The sequence below is a fragment of the Haliaeetus albicilla genome, chromosome 21 (assembly GCF_947461875.1).
Source record: "Haliaeetus albicilla chromosome 21, bHalAlb1.1, whole genome shotgun sequence".
Lineage (NCBI taxonomy): Eukaryota > Metazoa > Chordata > Aves > Accipitriformes > Accipitridae > Haliaeetus > Haliaeetus albicilla.
In genome coordinates, this window is record NC_091503.1 from 20,594,721 (window position 1) to 20,609,300 (window position 14,580).

Consider the following 14,580-nt stretch of genomic DNA (forward strand, 5'->3'; position numbering starts at 1 on the left):
CTCAGAAGATATGATATCTGAGGGAGGAAAAACAGGGGGTACCAAAATGTTACCTAGATGATGATTTTCTATCTACCACTTTACATTTTCATGTAACCTTAATCTTGTTTCTATAAGAATACTGAAATGAAAGTTTGATTGGGATGAAGGGTTTTTTAATATGACTTATGTTGAAAGGCTTTTTGTAGTTGGTGGAGTTCTTTAAGTTATCTAAAATTATTTTTAAAAATAAATTTCCCTTCTTTAATAATGTCTCCTTAGCAGGAGACTTTACAATAACAGATTTTCAGCCTTTACATGAGAATCCTTCATGCATGAAACTCCAGACTATGCTAATAACAATTCTGCCTTTATTATTTAGGACAAAATCAAGGGTTTTCCACTTGTTGCTTTCATTTATAATTGTTTCGTTGACTCTGCTGCTGCACCATTACTGGTGCCTCAGTAATGTAATTAGCAATGCAGCAAAGACTAATCCTTTTGTTTGTTGCCCTTTGCTTCAGCTCTTCAGTATCTCTAAATGTAATCTGCAATATATGGTTCTGAGGTTCCATTTCATGCTGGTATATTGGAGGGAGAGAAGGATGGTATCACATGTTAGAAATTATCAGAGGAAGGCTTTGTAAATATCAAATGTAGAAGCAGGTAAGGTAACTTGGAAGCGATCAACAGAAAAAGCAGAAAGCCCAGTACAAAATTAAGTATATGACTTCTGAGATTTGCTGCTCAGTTTCGTTCGATGTGAAGTGTGTTTAAAATAGCAGATTAACCTGTACTTCCTAGTAGAATAGTTGCTTAAAAATTGCATTTTATGAGATGGGAATACAAAGGTCATGTTTGTTGACTTAAACTATTTTCGAATTGGCATGGGTGAATATTTTTTTTTTCCATACAGTTTATTTATTGTTTCATGACACATTTATGTTAACAAATTTGAACTACTGTCAGAATGATTTTAATATTTTGATAAACTAGGAAATGTTAGGTTTAGGTGATTTTTGGATGCTTGCTTTAGTTGATGAGAGGGGTTTGGTGTATTTTTGGGCAGGGGGGAATTGGTGAAAGCCTAGCTTTCCATTATGCTGTTTTTGGATTCCTGTCATCTTGGTCATGAAGTGACTTTTGCTTAAGAAACAGAAGCAAAACTCATTTTACTAACTTCAAATAGTGTGATTTGGGGGTGGGGAGATTATTCATTTCAACCTTACAGTATTTGCTATTAAATTGTTAACAATTTTACTGGACACTGACTTTATTAAAACTACCTTTCATAAAGCTGACTTTTGGACTCTCTTGACCTAGCCATAACTTGTTTAGACTTAAGATGACTAGTTAGTGTAGTAACAATATTTTCCCTCTTTAGTTTGCCAAGAGATTGCCAACAGCTAAGTAACATTGCTGGTAAATTTCTCAAGACAGCATTCTGCTCTATGATCCAGGTCTTCAATGTTTTAGTGTGATTTTTCCTTAAGTGCTGTGCTAGGATGCACTTTGCTGCTGAAATAATGCACAGTTTTGCACGTATTTCATAAAATAACTCATTTCAGGATGTCTGCAAAACATGATTAGGTATGTTGAAGGTGATGAAATTGGTACGTGTGTAGCTTTACCCCTACTTTCAAAATAAGGCATGGCCTTTGGCTTTCTTTGTTCATACTTTATGGCTAATATCAGTATTCTCCATTGATAACCCAGGATGCCTAAAAGAGAAGAAAGTTGTCCTTACCTCCTGCAGGGACAGAATCTGTTTGTATTAAACCATATATGCTAGGAATTGCTTTTCAGCTCCCTTGCTGTTATGCTACTATTAAATGACCTCTTAGCAGCTTAATTGGTATAGGATTAATCAGCACAGTGTTTCTTGGCAATATCCCACATCTATATGTTTTTTTGTAAGAGACAGATAAATTTCTTTTCTTCTTTCATTTTTACAGTTACATGGGAATTGGGCTTTCGGCACAGGGTGTGAACATGAACAGACTACCAGGTACGTTTCAGTATTTATTATGTTTGATAAGTTACTTACATTGTTTAATTGTGTCTTTTAAAATATTCTTGACCTTGATGGAAAGTGCTGCTTACCAGAACGAGTGTTGCATCACATCTCCATGTTGTATCTGTTATCTGAATTATGTAAAGCTCGCAGCTAAAAAGTTTAGCTTTTACTGTATGTTTGCTCTTGTACTACCCTCAAGTCTTAGTGTTATTTATAATAGTATGCATATACTTTTTAGCAAACAAATAAATTTTAAAATTTTCATGTTTCCTGATAAAAATGAAGCTACAAATTTCCTTGCTCTGTAAATTGAGTTTCTAGTAATAAAGATGAGCTACTGTACTTTGACAAACATGGAGTGAGTTCTCCTACTGTCAATTTCCATACCGTTACCTTTCCAACCTTAATAGTAAGGATGTGTACCATAGTTTTGACTGTTCCATTGACCTGAGTGGTAAGGGATGCTGTCTCATTAACAACTGTCTGCAGTATCTCTGTATAGTATTTAAAGTTTTGTGTGTGTGTGTTGGTTTTTTAATAGATCTTTAAATGTGAAAAAAACCCAAACAAAACCCAACGACAACCCCCCACCTCCCCCCCAAAAAAAACAGTTGATTTTTTTTAAATTATTACTATTAGCCAAGTATAAAATCATTTTGAATTGACCTTAGAGTATCTGTGTTCTCTTTCTTTTGCATTGTTACTTTCTCATGCAAATGTTCTGGTAGAGATCCTTATGATGATGGCAAGTCCCAGTTACACTGTGAGCCCAGCTAAGGGTTATGAATTATTGGTGGGTGGCATTAAGTTTATTTTGAGCATGATTTAGGATGCATTGCAAATAATTATCGAAGATTATACTGATCAATGTAACTGCAGTAATTTGGGGTATTTAATTTACTGAGACATGTTTAATGTGGTGCCAGTTGAAGCTACCAATCGTACAGATTAAGGGCCTAAGTATGGAAAATACTTCCAAATTAACTTGTTAGGCAGCAGCTTGACAGGAGAAGAATAAACCCATAACCTTTTACTCTTTAAAAATAGAGTTGTCAGTATATATTCTTAGAGTCAGAATGCACTGACTGTAATTATATGACATATGGCGATTTGTGTTAAAGATCATGCTTTATATTATTTTGAATAGGCATTTAATAGATCTGTTAGGAAGATTTTGTGGTGCCTGAAAGTTGACTCCTTTTCTATGTGTTTTTATTTAGTATTGAATTGCAGAGAATGTGGACAGGTATTTTTAAATGAGCTCAGACTAAAATTGCTTGCTGTGAATTTCATTGATTAGCGTAACAATATGAAGCTTCTTAACTGGTTCTGTGGCTTCTTCACCTGCAAAATTAGCACCATATTTGCATACATAATGATTTGCCTGCTGGCTGTGACTTTCACTTGTATTGATAATTTACCCCCCTGCTTTTTTTTTTTTTTTTTTTTTTTTTAATTTTTATTTTTAGAGGCAGCAAAGCTAGTGACACTATGGTCTGGAGATTCTGCTATTATGCAGAGACTGCTTGCTGCTGAATAATCAGGAATAGAAATGTGTTTCCCCAGAGATGCATGTTTGGGTTTTAGCCAGGAAGAATTTGATAATGACATATGGTAGCAATAGTTTTGCAAGGTGAAAGGGAGAACAGGAGAATCTTCACTGCTTTATTGGGACATGTCAGATCTGCATATAGCTTTTCAAATTTCAACATTGTAGCTGATTGTATTTTTGGTGTTGATAATTTTGTGTGTTCACTTAAAGAGAAAAATGTGTTATCTGAATTTGCATTACCTGTTATATACTACAAATGGAATTACCTGTTCAGCCATTTTGATGAAAGAAGTTGTCATTTTTTTAAATGAAACAGATTTGATAGTTAGATAAGTAATCTTAGAAAGCAGAAAGCTGAGCATAGTAATTAACCGTATTAACCTTGTTAGAATATTCTAACTTTGCGTAGTCTTTCCATTATTTCATAATAAAGGGAATGAATAAATTGCAAATGCTTTTGTTCTCTAGGTTGGGATAAACATTCATATGGTTACCATGGAGATGACGGACATTCATTCTGTTCCTCTGGAACTGGACAACCCTATGGCCCAACGTTTACTACGGGTGATGTCATTGGTTGTTGTGTCAACCTTATCAATAATACCTGCTTCTACACAAAGAATGGACACAGCTTGGGTATGGAGAAACGTTATCTTTAATGGTAACATTATGTCTGTAAGTCTGTTGTAAATCTGAAACTCTCTTCGTGTCAGGAGCAAAGTGTTTGAATAGTTCTTTTGATAGTCTCATAATCTATGAATTAACCAAAGAACTGGGAGAATAATTTCTTGTGTGCCACTTGCGCTTACATTCCTTGTGAATTTGGAAGGATTTGTCGTAGCATCTCATTCCACATCTCATGCATTTATGAACTCTGCTACTAAATCCACAAATAATACTTTGATGCTTACAAGGTAATAGATGATAAGAGAATCGGAGAAATGGAGAACGGATATAGCTAAAATGCATTGTTGCTTTATGGGGGACACCTAGCCTTCCCTAAAACCTTACATTGGATGGGTGTTACTTTGAACAGATGTTGGAGAACAGTGTCTTTTGGATTCCCAGTCTGGAGTCATGCACAGTTGGGCTAAAGCCATGAATTATACAAGTTGTGCTAAAATTAAGTCCATCAAATTCATGTGGTAAATTTTAGTATTATGCAACACTGCAAGACAATTTTTGAGTTTGAAGATGTCAGGAGGGGGTAGAGTTAAAATTTTCTATGCAATATATATAATAATTCAGTTACTTAATGCAATTTAATGAACAAAGATACGGAGTGTAAAGAAAGAAGAAAAAAAATCTATCTACTACCTGCATTAAGGTGAGAGCAAGGGCTGGGGAAGAGATCTTGGAATTGTGCTGAGGGGAGTAAGAAGTTTCAAGGGATAAAGCTCAGAAAGAAGAAATAAGGTTTTTGTCCTGGGTAGAAATGTGATGAGGAAAAGAGAGACTAGCTTGAACTAAAATAAGAGGTTATTGAGACAAGGACTCTTGAAGTTGCTGTTCTATTTTCTCACATTGCCAAACATGAGGAAGGTTTGGAAAGTAGTAAGGGGAAGGACACGGTTTAAATTCGTCTCCTTGTTTCTCAGAACAATACTGCCTGTTTCTTTGCTCTGAGGAAACAGATCTAACTTTGGAGTTTTCCTGCCCCTACTCAGAGCAGGGCTTACGTGCCTCCAGAGGTCAATTCCAAGTAAACACTTCTGTGATTCTATTCTATCATGATTTAATGTTTCTTCTAAATTGAATGAGTCTATATACCTGGACTTAATACCTTGACGCCTGTGGCAGTGGGACACTTGAACCATGCACTGTGGAGTTCTTTCGGCCCTGTTTCAGGGTATACGTCAAAATGGAAGATAACAGGCTCATGTTGTGTTTACCCTAATCTTTAACTGGGTTAAAACTGAGAAGGGTAGTCTTACTTTATTCCCCTTCTTTGGAACTGGTAACTGTGCCTGCAGGTAAGCTGATCAGATTGTTGATCAACGAAAGAGGCACTGGTTTTCCGACTACCCTTTTGGTCACATGCATGGAAGAGCTAAGAAAGGAGGGGCAGAACCTTCTCTTTCAGTGGAAGTCTTAAAGCAGACTGGATTAGGCCAACTGTGAAACAACACTTCAAGTGATTAAAATCTGTTTAAAGAGACCAAAATGGCATAGGTGAGGAGAGGCTAGTAAAATGTCATCTGTCATAGACAGAGTCTGACAAACACTTCATGGATTTCAGAAGGAAACCTGACAGCTGTTTTGCTGTCGTGGGCTTTGCTAGCTTGAATTTCTGACAGAGGAAGATTGATTCTGTGTTTAAAGGAAAAAGAAATTAGAAATTCTGGCTGTCTTGCTGAGTTGTTTTTGCTGCTAGTTGTCCAGAATTCCTATACAGTCGTGACTTGGAGGACATTTATGTTTCTTCTCTGGGCCACAGATGCAGTCTAGAGTATTGGACATCTCTGGCTCAGCCTGGGATTTGATGCTACAGAAAGGGCTAAGCAATTATTTATGCAAGTGTGAAATCCTGGGTTGAAAAAAACCCCAAACCAACCCCCCCAAAAAACCCAAGTACCTACATGTCACTCAGTCATCATTTATCATTTATCAGTCTTGCCTACTGCCATGGTTACTTTGGAAGAGGGTGAGTTGGATGTCAAAATGTGCCAAATGGAGAAAGTGGCAATAGCTTTGAAAAAGTTAGGATGTGAACAGGTAATAAATGAAATTATAGCTTTGAGATGTGATGGGTGAAACAGGTTCACTCTGTCATTCTTTTGTATCAAAGATGTGAGTAAGGAATCCAGATGCTCTTGAGATTTGAAATCTTGGTGAAGAATGGAGATGGAAAGCAGGGGTGGAATTTAGGACAAAAGGTTAAAAGCTTTGTTTTAATCTTAAATTTGAAAATGCAGTGATACAAAATAAGAGTTTGAAGGGATAAGTGGATTTGAATCATTATGCACTTGTAAAAAAAATAAATTTGAAGAAATAACTTGCAACAATAAAGGAAATCATGAAATACCGTTATCATTTGGCTGTCAGAAGGAGATTTCCTGATACTTATTTTTTAACTGAGAGCTTCCCCCGCCAGCCTAAATTGCATGAAGTTTCTGAAGTGTGTATAGGGGGTCAGATTTTTCTCTAATCCTGAGACAGCAAAATCACTGCCTTGGTCTTATGGATAGATGGATGCCTGTAATTATATGACAAGATATTAAGCTATTCTATTTGAAAACCAAAACACCCTCGCGTGGATTAGAGTGAAACATTTACCAGACTGGTTTGGAGTGTTATAGGCATGTGCTGCTCATGTAAAGATAATGCGTACTTATGAAGAAAAGTAATAGCAAACAAGAAAAGACACTGTTAAATCTTGGTGTCACGGCATCGAGACATGTAAGTGAAAAAACATCTTCAGATACTCTTTAATTTTCCTTTTGATTTTAATCTGTAGCCAGAATTTTCATACTTTCTAATCTGCATTTCTGTATGATGTTTGTTAAATCTTATGCCCTATTTTGAAAAATTTGAGGGTAGATTGAGTACTTTTGAATGACAATTACTTTTTGCCACATATTGCCCTTTATTACTCTAGCACATCAGTTGTGCCTAAGCATCATGGATGTCACTATACTTAACTACTTATTTCTGAGATGGTTTGGGTGAGTTTTCTGAACATACAGTGATACACTTAAGAAAAGGAAGCTGGAATCCAGACATATGGAAATTAATCTTAATTTTCTCTTCATTACAGGCATCGCTTTCACAGATTTACCGGTAAGATAAGTGCATTTTCAAACAGCTTTCCTTTGTATTATAAGCAGATGTTTCAGATGTAACTTGCATTTACCTTATGTTTCTTGGAAATACAATGATAATCATCTTAACCAATTTAATGTCAGATATTTCTCCTCGTCACTTCAGTGGTGATTTGTTAATTGAAGCAAAAAGGTTTTTTTGTTTTCACACCAATCCTCACAGGGGTTTTCCTTTTCAGGTTTTTAACAGGCAATTCTAATGGAAGTTTAGCAGTAAATAATACATGCAAGTAGTTATTACATACTTTGACACATGCAGCCTTACATACAAAGTCAAAGCTATATTAAACACCAACACGGTGCATGTGTGTACAGCTGTGTATCATATGCAGAAAGGCTGGCTACTTAAGACATGGTCACTGTAACTCATGCTTGATGCCTGATTTTCAAAATCTTTATATCTATACTGTTCACTCCATAACATCAAGCATATCAAAGTAGTTTATTTTTTTTTAAGAAAGTTACCGACATCTTAAGTCTTCTAGCTTTTCAGTCAATTAAATTGTACTTTCCTTAGAATCATTACAAATGTTTCCCTATGCTACTGGTACAGGCTTGATACTGCACTTGTTTTGTTTTTTTCTCATCCACTTCATTTCTGATTTAATCTGGTTAGAGTGCAGTATGTGATGCACTTCCATCTGGCCAGCTACTCTGCTATGGCCTTAGGAGGCAAGGACAGATATTAAGGAAAAATGAACTCAATAACCCAGGGTGCCTCTCAGCCCTGCCACAGGGTTGTGTGCTTTGTGTAGGAAGCCACCGCACTGTCCTGGATCTCTGGGATGCCAGCAGGGCTCCTTGCTAGCACAGGGTACCAGCACAGGAAAACTGACACCGTCTTCTGGGGTTTGAAGCTGGACCCCTCCTCATTAGAATTGATTGTTTTCATCTCACTAAATGACCTGGGACTTGTGCTTTGTTAATTAGTCTAGACTAAGTAACACTATGAGCAAGGTTTATTTAAAAAAAAAAAAAAAGGGGGGGGGGGAATGGGGGCAAGATCGGCTTGGGCATGGTTTTAACAACCAGAGTATTTTTCTTTATTTTTCTTTAATTTCACCAGATTCACTGGGCTTCAGTGTTCCTACTGACCTGCATGTTGATAACTTCTTACTGATAGCTCTAATTTATTTAGCATATAGTTCTGTAGATCAGCATACCATTATACCATACCACCATTGATTGTCTTGTAAATGTGGTGTAGGTATATTTATAAACTTAAAAAAACCAGCAACAAAACCCCACCCACCCAAAACCCCAACTGATTGCATTGCCATTGCTGAGATGCTAGTTGCATTTAAGAAAGTTACTTTAATCCCAACAGGCAGATTTTACTTTTCTCATATTTGGCATATTTCAAATTTGCATGGAGACCTAATCTCTAAGCAGAAAATAAAACTGAGACAACAATAAATGCTTTAAAGTCTTTTTCTAGATACAAGTCCAGGAATTCACAAGAACTTCAATGCACTGTTACAGTTCTTTTTAGGCGCTACACTTGGACTTTGAGGCTAATGAGTTCTCTATCCTGTCAGTTCTTACCACTAAAATTCAGCGATGTTTTAAGTATTTCACCCCAAAAGGAAAATGGCCCACTTTGTAAGTTTAATTTTTGTTCTCTTTTTAAAAGAAACTTTAATCCTGGTCTTTAAAAATCATTAAAAAATTGGTATTTAATATTTTGTAAAATTGAAACCACGAGTTGTAAGTAAACCTTAGCACAGTTTAAAAAGTGCATTTTCTGACTAGAAAGAGAATGATCAGTAAGGCTTGCTTATTTCAAAATAAAAAAATTATGACCACTGGGAATAAAATTAACTGGTTGTTGTATTGCTGGATTGGTAGAAGTTGCTTTAACTGCTGGACAGATGATCCAGAGGTGTTTGCTTTTTCACACTACTAGTAGCAGTGGGGATATTATTACAGAGATGAAAAAAAGAAGAAGTGTGGAATTTAGAATAAGAGGAAAAAACTAATTAAAAAATTTCTTGCAGCCAAACTTGTACCCTACAGTAGGGCTTCAAACACCAGGAGAGGTTGTGGATGCTAATTTTGGACAACACCCATTTGTATTTGATATTGAAGACTATATGCGAGAATGGAGAACCAAAATTCAAGCACAAATTGACAGATTTCCAATAGGAGATCGGGAAGGAGAGTGGCAAACAATGATTCAGAAGTAAGCCTTTGAATATTGTTAATTTAAAAAAAAAAGTTAATATTTGCATGATTTCAGAGATCTTTAAAACGTTGTACCCATTGTCTTGTGCAAAAAATTACAGATAGTATTAAAAACTAGTACAAATAGTTTTGTTAACATCACAGATTTGATAAACATGTATAAAATTGAGCATGAATAGATGTTTGGGGAAGAGTTATGTACATCATTAATAATTAGGAGTTTATAATGATGACCGTAAGCTTTCCATTCCAAGTTGACCTATCTAATGTGGATTGGGAAGTTTAGAAAAATTGCCATGGTTGTAATGGGCAGTTTTAATATTTTGGGCTCTGGAAATTTCCCTTCGCGTTCTTGCCCTTGGCGTACCACGTTAAGTTGTGGCTCATTAGTGTCTCACTTGGAAAAATGGTGGTTGTGGCTTTGCATTTTTTATTTCTTCAGTGAAAACAAAAAATCTGTGCAGAAATTCACTTCAGTGTATCTAATGAGCAAAAAAAGAAACTTAATTAGCAGGTAATATTTTAATTGAGTCTACCTTTGGGTGATGAATCATTTTTATTAAAATTCATTGTAATAAAATGATACATTGATTATTTTTTTTAAATTGTTTTTCTGTATGGTGTTTTGAAGAAGATATTGACTCTTAACTGAATAACTTTTGTCTGACTTCTACAGAAATCCCTGAATTTCAAGTAGAATTCTTTAATTCAGTCATTGTTTTTCAGAAAAGGTTTTTACATTCAGGAAGTCCTTGGTTTCTTACCTGTGTTTAATGAGTTTTCCTGGGTTTTGTTTTTGTTTATTTTTAGAATGGTATCATCTTACTTAGTTCACCATGGATACTGTGCAACAGCAGAGGCATTCGCCAGATCAACAGACCAGACTGTGCTAGAAGAATTAGCTTCCATTAAAAATAGACAAAGTAAGGCTGGAAAGCATGTTACATCCTTTTATTCCTCCCTTAAACAAATATTACATAAAACTCTTGCTTAAGCATCATTGTAGAATTTCCTTTCAGCACTACTCCATAGTACAGTTCTTTGCTGTCATGTAAAGTTACACACGTATGAACAGAAGGTTAAGATGAACTTCCGCACTAACACTTTGGAACTCATTTGATGTAGCGGAATGTGGTAAATTACCTGTTGTCTTTCTCTTGAATGGAAAATTGTGATCTGTCTTAAACAAATGTGTGTAATGTCTCTAAATGAGTGTTTGTGAGAGTTAATGGTCAGTCACAAACAGGAACATAAAACTTAGTCTTGACAAACATTTAGACTTTTATCTTAACTGTGAAAAGGGGTAGAGTTTAGAGAATGCTCTATAAGTTAAATCAAATTTGAGTTTTCCTGCTTACAGATGTGAGGGGGAAGAGGACAAGGAGAACTAACAGCAGTTCAGCTCTTAACTTGCTGTGGCAGTGCTGTTTAGCAGCCTGATTAAACAGTGCCTTCCCCGTTCATTTAAATCCCTGCTATATGAACACAAACATTTGTGTGACTGCGTGACATACCACATGGGGAAACTGCTCTGGTTGAAAAATAACCCATTCGTTGGGCTGTTTTTCATTTGGATCAATTTCTCTGTTGGTGGATAGGGCTGTGAGGCTGTTTGCGACTTGTGCCAGGTTACAGCAACAGAAGCATCACCTAAATCAGGGACTGTTGTGGAAAGGTTTAGTCAACTGTAACCTGACTGGAAGTATGTGTTGTAGGTGAGAGAGACTAAATTTTGTTTTTCTTAGTCAAAATTGAATCTGTGGGAGTGGGATGCAATTTGGATGTTCTTGGGTGACGATAGTTTGGTATGTGCTTCTTTATAAAGGTGTGAAAATGAGAAATAAATCACAGAAGAGTGTCTGCAATCTTAATCTAGCTCTAAATGTGCAATCTGAGTGCAAAGTAGTTGTATGCTGGCGATAAATAAAAATATTGAGTACTCATCTAGATATATGGAGGTGGAGTGCAGTTCTTAAATTTTCCTATTGAACGTTTTAGGGAAGCATGATCTTTCTTTACACTATTTTTTCTAAGAGGAAAAAACCTTGTTGATTGATAGTTGCAGTGTCTTTTAATCGTTAATTTACATGTATTAATCCATAAGCTGTCCATTTAACTGATGTTGGTTTTGGTGAACAGAAATTCAGAAATTGGTTTTGGCAGGGTGAATGGAGAACCCATTGAAACAACATAACAGCTGTATCCAAGTTTACGAGAAGAAAATCCTAATCTCTTATTTGTTTTTTGGTGAACAGGAATTCAGAAATTGGTTTTAGCAGGAAGAATGGGAGAAGCCATTGAAACAACACAACAGTTGTATCCAAGTTTACTAGAAAGAAATCCTAATCTCTTATTTGCATTAAAGTGAGTCTTCAAATTATACAGATGTGTGTTTATAGATGGCACAGTACCTTCTGAGACAAGACAGTTACTCATTTAAAGCTTTCACAGAAATTTAAACAAAGTTAAGCAGCGTTTTTTAGAAAATGTGTGTAGTTCACTTTTTTATGCTATATTATTTGCTACATGTTTAACTAGGTTTTGTCATCAAGGTCCTGTTTCGCAGCATAATTCACGTCTCACTGTAGACTTGTTCTCTAGAACTAAGTTTCGTAATTTTTTAAATCAATTTTAATCAGTTTGTGTGTCAAGTAAAACTTAAAATGTAAACTGATACAGTATCATATTCAAGAAGGTTAAGAGTCCTGCTGGCATGAGTTGGTCTGTTCCTCCAAACGGGTGACTGACTTTAAAGATCAGTTTAAATGAACTGTTTCACTCCATGTCACTTTACTAGAAACCTCTGGCTAATACTGTGGAAATTCCATAATCCCAAAGATTTCTCTTGGCTTCCCAGGCACACAATAGTCACTTTCATTCTGGTATTTTTACTTGCCAGCTGCGTTGATCCTCCAGAATTTTGTATCACATCTTAGTGTTTGAATGTGGAAAAAATCTGTTATATCCTGTAAGAACAAAGCACTTTAATTTTTATGTTCAGTTAAGTAACTTGGAATGTGTTTGAAGTCTGTCACACTGAAGTGCTGAACAGAATTCACGTGATAGTACTGCAGACTTATCACAGAATTCATAAAATGCAAACATTTTGATGAAAGACTTCACTCGATAACGTCAACTGTATGTTATCTTTTTCTCAATCTCTCTTTCTAAATTTTGCCTGTTCTGTTGAGGCTATCCAAGCCTAAAACATAAAGCAGTAGTTCTGAGCTTCCTTAAAGTCCATAGTAAAACCTCCTTATCTAAAATAAAATTGACAAAGAGCAACAGCCTCTAAAGGGAAGGTTTGTATATGAGCTTGCTTTTCAAACTGTTTTCTAGTGCAAATGTTTAATGTTAAGAGTTACCGTTCAATGCTTACTGTTCCAGACAGTCAAACTATGTTCTCATTTACTTTGAGAGAAATGACAGACACGACAACGAAATGACATATCCTTCTCAAGAAATAACCTTGCCCCTGCCAGTAAAACGAAACAGTTAAAATATAGTTTAGTTCTCTAAACTTTGAGGACTTATGGACAAAGACTATCCTCAAAGGATAATATTCCTGTTCTCCTCCCTCACAAATTTTGTAATTGTGGATTTTTGGCTGAACACTCCAAAGCTTATTGATGATTGGGTTACTGACAACCAGTGTTTTGTTGAGTCAGACTTCTTGTATATTTAACACTGTAATTAGATCATTGCTATCACTGGAAAATTGAAATGTGTAAATTGTCTTATTAGCTTAACTTTTTTGCCTTTTGTTTAGGGTGCGCCAGTTTATAGAGATGGTGAATGGTACAGACAGTGAAGTGCGGTGTTTGGGAGGCCACAGTCCAAAATCTCAAGATAGTTACCCTGTTAGCCCACGATCATTCAGTAGTCCTAGCATGAGTCCCAGCCATGGAATGAATATTCACAATTTGGCAACAGGCAAAGGGAGCAGCACGCACTTTTCTGGTAAGTTGATGTGGAGGATATACTGCATGGATTTGAATATACCACACCATGTAGATTTTTTTTTTTTGTTACAATTAAGTATCGGGAGAAGTTACAAATACTTGCAGACTGATAATTTGTTTTACTTGAGTTGATACTGAATGCTTTGTATAAAAGTACAGTTATAATGATTAAAATAGGTGATTCTCAGTCACTGGGGAAATGGAAAGTGCATAAATAGCATCAAATCTTTTTTCCATGTGGTCTTGGTTTTACTAAGGGTTTGCAAAGTAGGTTGCCACTGTTTTCTAAGAAATGTTTGCTTCCAGGAGTTGGAAGGTTCTGACACAAATCTCTTTTGTTTTGATGATAATTTATGGCTTGGGCAAGGTGGTTTAAATCCAGTAAATAGTGTATACGATCCATTTCCTATGGGCTTTGTGGAACAGTAGGAAGAGCTGCTATTGCATAGGAAGTACCAGAAGCTAGGTGGTAGTCAGGTAAAAGACTTCCTGCTGGCAGCCAAATTTCAATCTGCACAGTTGAAACAGTTTGAGAGCGTCTAGGTGGTGGTAAAGCTTCAGTGGGAAGCCCTGAATGTTCAGAGCTGCCCCATGCCTATGGGGAGATCCCCATGCCTTACAAAGCACCCCTGCAGAGAAGAAGTTGGGCATGTTAAAATGGTAGATGAATGTGTCAGCTTTGAACCCAAGACTCTTAAGGTAGCAGAGGCCATCAACTTTCACATCTGTTTGATTCTTAAGTCCAAACTGGAGCTGACTGGGGGCTTTTTATTTTATTTTTTTTCCTCTCGGTGGGATTGAGTAGGAAGCCAGTGTAGCCTGGTCACCAGAATACCTGCTGCCCTTGGAAAGGCAGCAGCTTTGCTTTTCTTCCTTCTGTGTCAAGACTGTGCTATCACGTGTGTGAGTGGAGGTCCACTCAGATTTAGTTTGTTCTTCAGGTGGTTATTGGGATGTATTGTAGAAAGTACCTCTAACTTTCTAATTTTGAAAATAGAGGCACCACTTAATAAGCAAGTTGATGAATGTGTTATTAGAATTGAGGTTTGGGACTTCCTGAATGGC

At 36.2% G+C, this 14,580-nt stretch overlaps 1 protein-coding gene across 2 annotated transcripts in view; it reads left to right on the forward strand.

Annotated features, from left to right (window-relative positions):
• The window catches only part of RANBP9 (RAN binding protein 9), a 40,250-nt gene that overhangs the window by 18,312 nt on the left and 7,358 nt on the right, over positions 1-14,580 (forward strand). For both annotated transcript variants that reach the window (XM_069809175.1, XM_069809174.1), the window contains exons 3-9: positions 1,935-1,987; positions 4,017-4,184; positions 7,306-7,328; positions 9,367-9,551; positions 10,364-10,476; positions 11,809-11,917; positions 13,323-13,513. In XM_069809175.1, the coding sequence (XP_069665276.1) occupies positions 1,935-1,987; positions 4,017-4,184; positions 7,306-7,328; positions 9,367-9,551; positions 10,364-10,476; positions 11,809-11,917; positions 13,323-13,513 (842 nt within the window). The remainder of the gene's footprint in view (positions 1-1,934; positions 1,988-4,016; positions 4,185-7,305; positions 7,329-9,366; positions 9,552-10,363; positions 10,477-11,808; positions 11,918-13,322; positions 13,514-14,580) is intronic.